This window comes from Emiliania huxleyi (genome assembly GCF_000372725.1).
Source record: "Emiliania huxleyi CCMP1516 unplaced genomic scaffold EMIHUscaffold_72, whole genome shotgun sequence".
NCBI classification, from domain to species: domain Eukaryota; phylum Haptophyta; order Isochrysidales; family Noelaerhabdaceae; genus Emiliania; species Emiliania huxleyi.
The window spans coordinates 256,182-261,528 of NW_005196603.1; the positions used below are offsets into that span (position 1 = coordinate 256,182).

Consider the following 5,347-nt stretch of genomic DNA (forward strand, 5'->3'; position numbering starts at 1 on the left):
CGGAGGTAGAAACTGCCGGTCGAGGGAGATGCTGTCAGCGCTGTGGCACACAGGAAGGGCCAGGTCTCCAATGATGTGGCGAAGGTGGCGCAGGACAGGGTGGTGGTGGTGATGGCGGCGGAGGGCTGGGCGGCGGCGGCGAGGGAGGAGGCGGACTTGGCGGTGGCGGCGAAGGAGGCGGTGGTGCCGGCGGCGGAGGAGAAGGCGGAGGCGGGCTTGGCGGCGGCGGCGAGGGCGGGGGAGGCGAGGGCGGTGGTGGAGACGGAGGCGGGCTCGGAGGCGGCGGGCTCGGTGGTGGGGGTGAGGGCGGTGGTGGGCTTGGAGGCGGCGGCGACGGTGGCGGCGGGCTGGGCGGCGGCGGGGAGGGCGGAGGCGGACTTGGAGGCGGAGGGCTCGGAGGCGGCGGCGAGGGCGGCGGCGGCGAGGGTGGTGGTGGTGATGGCGGCGGAGGGCTGGGCGGCGGCGGCGAGGGAGGAGGCGGACTTGGCGGTGGCGGCGACGGAGGGGGTGGTGAGGGCGGCGGAGGAGAAGGCGGAGGCGGGCTTGGCGGCGGCGGCGAGGGCGGGGGAGGCGAGGGCGGTGGTGGAGACGGAGGCGGGCTCGGAGGCGGCGGGCTCGGTGGTGGGGGTGAGGGCGGTGGTGGGCTTGGAGGCGGCGGCGACGGTGGCGGCGGGCTGGGCGGCGGCGGGGAGGGCGGAGGCGGACTTGGAGGCGGAGGGCTCGGAGGCGGCGGCGAGGGCGGCGGCGGCGAGGGTGGTGGGGGTGATGGCGGCGGAGGGCTGGGCGGCGGCGGCGAGGGAGGAGGCGGACTTGGCGGTGGCGGCGACGGAGGGGGTGGTGAGGGCGGCGGAGGAGAAGGCGGAGGCGGGAATGCCGCAGGGGGGCGGGCTCAGTCTCGTGGCTCGGGCGTGTGTCCCGCGCGGCGTCGCGGCGTGCCGCCTCCGCAGAGTCGAGCCCGAGCAGCTCGCTCGCCTCGAGCAGCACCGGGTCGGCCAGCGGCTCGAACTCCTCCCGAAAGGGACGGCCGGAGGCGGGGCCGGAGGCGGGGCCAGAGCCGGGGCCGGAGCCGGGGCTGGAGGCGGCTGTGACGTGGGCCTCGAGCAGCCCGGCGTCGGGGTCGTGCCGCAGCTTGTCGTGCGGCAAGTTGTCGAGCACCTCGCGGCGACGGTCGGTGGCTTGGCCGGCTGGGACGGCAGGCCGCTCGCGCAGGCGGCGCGTGGCGGTAGCCCGTTTCTGGCAGGCGCGCGCGGGGCGAAGGAGGGAGAGGGGAGCGGCGCACCTCGAGCAGCAGCAGCGACCATGCGCCGGCCTGCGCCGCACGCGCCTACGCACCCCCTCGCGGGCAAGGTGCCTCGGATCAGCGTGCCGGACGAGCGTGCAGGGCGGCAGGTGGAAGAGAGGCTGCGCCTCGGGAGGCCACTCACCGCTGCTGGCGAGGCGGACGACCTCCGCCCGCTCTGGCGGCACGCCCGCGTCGCGCAGCCGCGCCGCCTGCACGCGCGCGAGACGCTCCGACGGCTCGAGGAGCCGGTAGTGGCAGCGGGCGTACTCATCGGGATGCGCTCTCGCCAGCCAGCCGAGCAGAGACAGCGCCGCTGTCCCTGTCCCGCCACCGACCTCGCAGATGCGCAGAGGCTCGCTCGGACCGTAGGCTTGGCGGTGCCGGCTGAGCATCGAGCGGCCGATCGCCTCCGCGTAGTGGGGCCGGAAGATCTCGACAGGGGTCAGCCACGCCTTGCCCTTGGCGTACACCGCGGCCAGAGACTCTCGATACTGACGCTCACAGCTCAAGCTGCGAAAGTCGAGCGGCGTGTCCAGGGTTGCGATGACTTCCTGGTTAAAGTATCCTGCTCGGCCGTCACCAACCAGCGCGCACTGGAGGTGTCGTCGGAGGAGCTGTCGAGCGGACATGCCGCAAAATGCGAAGAAAAAGAATTTGCTGGCGCAAGAAAAAGAATCGCCTGAGTGAGCCGCCACATTGCTGGGCTTCCGCTGGCTTGGTTTTGTGCCGACTCCCTTCCCCGCTGCCCGCGTCGGCGTCTGCGAGGTGCCCGCCGCCGCCCTCGCCGGCGGGTTGGCCTCGCGCAGCAACGCAGCGAAGCACAGCCACCGCACGGCATGCCACATCGAGCGGGGTGAGCGGTGACGCGTACACGCCTGCAACCCGCGGCCGCTCACCCTTCAGGATGGCGCGACGCAGCGCGGCGAGCTGGGCTGGCCTTTTGCAGGGGCAGCGCCAGCTGCTGACGGCGATGGGTGGGCACGCCGACTCGGCTGGGCCATCGCTCGAGCAGAGGACGACCTCCTCGATGTGCGAGAGGTCGCCGCCGCTGGCGAGGAGAGCCTCGAGCACCTCCACTCCTCGTGTACCCAGTCGGCGGGCATGCCTGGAGCAGCTGCTGATGCGTTGTGGCAAGTTATAGCATAGCGGGTCAGCAAGCCCTAAAACGGCGGGAGGGGTAGGGCTATATCGATAGAGCTAGAGGGCTCAACCACCCCTCCACCCCTCCACCCTCCACCCCTCCACCCTCCCGGAGCGAGAGGGGTCCGTCCTCGAGCCCTCCCACTTCCACCCCTCCGACCGGAGGGCTCGCCAGCCCACAGGGCTGGAGGGGTCCCCGTCGGATCGGCGTCGGGAGGGCTCCACAGGGTCCCATAGGGCTAGCGCGCTGGGAGGGTGGAGCGGTCCACCGGGGAGAGGGGTCAGGAGGGCTGGGCGAGGCGGGAGGGGTGGTGGGGTCCAGGAGGGCTGCAGGAGGGCTCGCCGCCCCCCCGAGCTCGGGTGATAGGCAAGAGGGCTCGGCGCCGGGTGGGCTCGGAGGGACGGTCGGACAAAGGGAGGATCTTCGTGGCGGGAGGGCTCGAGAGGGGTCGGAAGGGCCTCCGGGAGGGGTCGCAAAAAAAGAATGGCGCGGAGCTTCCGAGAGTGCCCGCCACGAGAGGGCTAGAGGGGTCGGAGGGGTTTAGAGGGCTGGAGGGCTGCAGGCCTGCTGCCGCCCATGGACGCGGGTCAACCGGCGACGGCGCCCGTGATCGAGGGACCGGCGACGGCGAATGAGCTGGTCTCTGCGCCGCACGACTTCACCCACGTTCGCGACTGTGGCCATCCAACAGTCTGCCGGCGCGGCGGGCGCATTCGAATGCGCCGGCCGCGCCGGCAGACTGCCAGTGCTATCCGGGCGGGCCTGCTGCGGCAGGGCGCTGCAACGCCGCCGCCTCGCCGCCACAGCAGCGCCGCCCCCGCATGCTGCCGCCAGCAATGTCGCCGCCAGCCGCCGCCCCCAGCCGCCGCCGCCAGCTGCCGCCAGCACTGCAGCGACAGCTCTCTCTGCTGCCCAGGCGCCGCCGCGGCCACGAGTGTCACCGCCACGAGTGCCGCCGCCGTCAGCGTCGCCATGGCCGCTGCCGCCGCCAGGCGGGCGAGCGAGGAGCTCCATATGAGTGTGTGTGTCTGGAGGCTGTGGCGCTTCCGTTTTAGCGGAGAAACCCCAGGTATTTCGAATACCAAACGCGCTTCGTGTTTGCCTTGAGGAGCGCAGCGACGAGTCCGTAAGGAGCGGCCCCAGCTTGCTGGGTGCGGCGCCGCCGCGCGCCGTATCGAGAGACTCTGTCGGGGCAGGTTAAAATAGCGCCGCAGGCTCCCCGGGCCGCCGTGTCCGCGCACAGACCACGGAAAAGCCTCATGATGTGTATTGCACCACTTCCGTATGCCTGCAGGGTATCTTTAACCGAGCCCTCCGAGCCCTCCACACCCCTCCACACCCCTCCGACCCCTCCGACCCCTCCGACCCCTCCGACCCCTCCGACCCCTCCGACCCCTCCGACCCCTCCGACCCCTCCGACCCCTCCACACCCCTCCGCGAGCCCTCCGAGCCCCCCGAGCCCTCCGACCCCTCCGACCCCTCCGACCCCTCCGACCCCTCCGAGCCCTCCGAGCCCCCCGAGCCCGGCTCGGTGGCTCGCCCCTCCGAGCCCTCCGGGCACTCCATCCCTCATGAGCCCTCCCGAGCCCTCCCGAGCCCTCCAGCGCCACCCTCGTGCCTCTCTGCCCTCCGACGCTCCGAGCCCTCCGAGCCCTCCGAGCTCTCCACCCCTCCCGAGCCCCACCCCTCGCGCTAGGGACCCTCTTGCCGGAACACCCTCCGAGCCCTCCAAGCCCCCCGAGCCCTCCAGACCCCTCCATCCGCACAGCCCCTCCGGCCCCTCTAGCCCCCTCCGACCCCTCCAGCCCTCTCTAGCCCACTGGACCCCTCCTACGCCTCGCTTTTGGCCAGCCCTCCAAGCCCCCACCCCTCCTGGGCCCTGCCGCCTGACACCTCTATCGGTGGAGGGCTTTAGGTCACGGTCCACACTCCCGCCCTCCCGACCCCTCCACACCCCTACAGCGGCACCCCTACCCCTCCCGCCGTTTTAGGGCTTGCTGACCCGCACTCAGTTATAGACGCTAGTATCGACCTCAGAGACCCAAACCCTAATTAATAATTAAGGCTCGAAGTATGGTTGAACAACCGTTGAACAAACAGGTTGAACAACGATATCCGACTAGTGCGACCGCTAGACGGCGGTCTCCGCCAGCCCCAAGGCTGCCCAGCCCCAGTACCACACCGGCCACGTGCACCGTAGCGCTGGGGTCGGTCAGTGAGGCACTAGACGGGCTACGGAACCATGCGCGCGCCGGCCGGATAGGCTGCGCGCAGGGGCCGCGCCGCCTCGATTTCGCATCTCCGCTCCGCGGCCGACTGAGGGGCCAGCTCGCCCGGCGACAAGCCCAGCCATCGCCCAGCGCCCCGTATCGACGGGGGGCACGCAAAAAACCCGCACCTACGACTAGGGTGAGCCCGTGAGGGCGTCGGTGTGGGCCGCGGGCATCGCCCAGCGCCCCGTATCGACGGAGGGCACGCAAAAAACCCGCACCTACGACTAAAAAAAACTCCGCCGATAACGATTGGGGTAGGGGCCCTAACTCGTGATAGGCCACTAGTTTCCCGCAGGAGACTCACCCTCTCCTCTCCTACCTCTTCTTCTGCCTCTGCGTCCTTCACGGACTCTCCGTGGACATCTTTTACTTCATCTTTTACGGAAGTTTGAACTTCCGTGCGTGTCGGGCGCTCCCGCCCGCTCGCTGCTCTGATGAGCGCGGCTTCCGCTGCTCTCTCCTGCTCACCTGGCCATGACGCCGCTCCTCGTCCTTGGCCGCGCCAGGCTCTCCTTCCTACTGCGCCAGCCCTTCGGCTGCACCAGTTCTTTCTTCTCCGTGCAGGATCTGTGCGTCTGCGCCATTGTTGCTGTTGCTGGCGACTGTCCTTGGCAGCAGTGCACGATGGGCGATGGCCTCATCTGCTTGCCT

The 5,347-nt window shown here is 70.9% G+C and overlaps 1 protein-coding gene across 1 annotated transcript in view; it reads right to left on the reverse strand.

The window, feature by feature from the left end:
- EMIHUDRAFT_217085 (hypothetical protein) overlaps positions 1–3,136 on the reverse strand; it is a gene marked incomplete at both ends in the record, with an annotated part of 4,031 nt that extends 895 nt beyond the window's left edge. The window contains 5 exons of the mRNA XM_005761191.1: positions 1,090–1,155; positions 1,280–1,324; positions 1,447–1,875; positions 2,126–2,442; positions 3,016–3,136. Of these exons, the coding sequence (XP_005761248.1) occupies positions 1,090–1,155; positions 1,280–1,324; positions 1,447–1,875; positions 2,126–2,442; positions 3,016–3,136 (978 nt within the window). The remainder of the gene's footprint in view (positions 1–1,089; positions 1,156–1,279; positions 1,325–1,446; positions 1,876–2,125; positions 2,443–3,015) is intronic.
- Between the last annotated feature and the right edge of the window lie 2,211 nt (positions 3,137–5,347).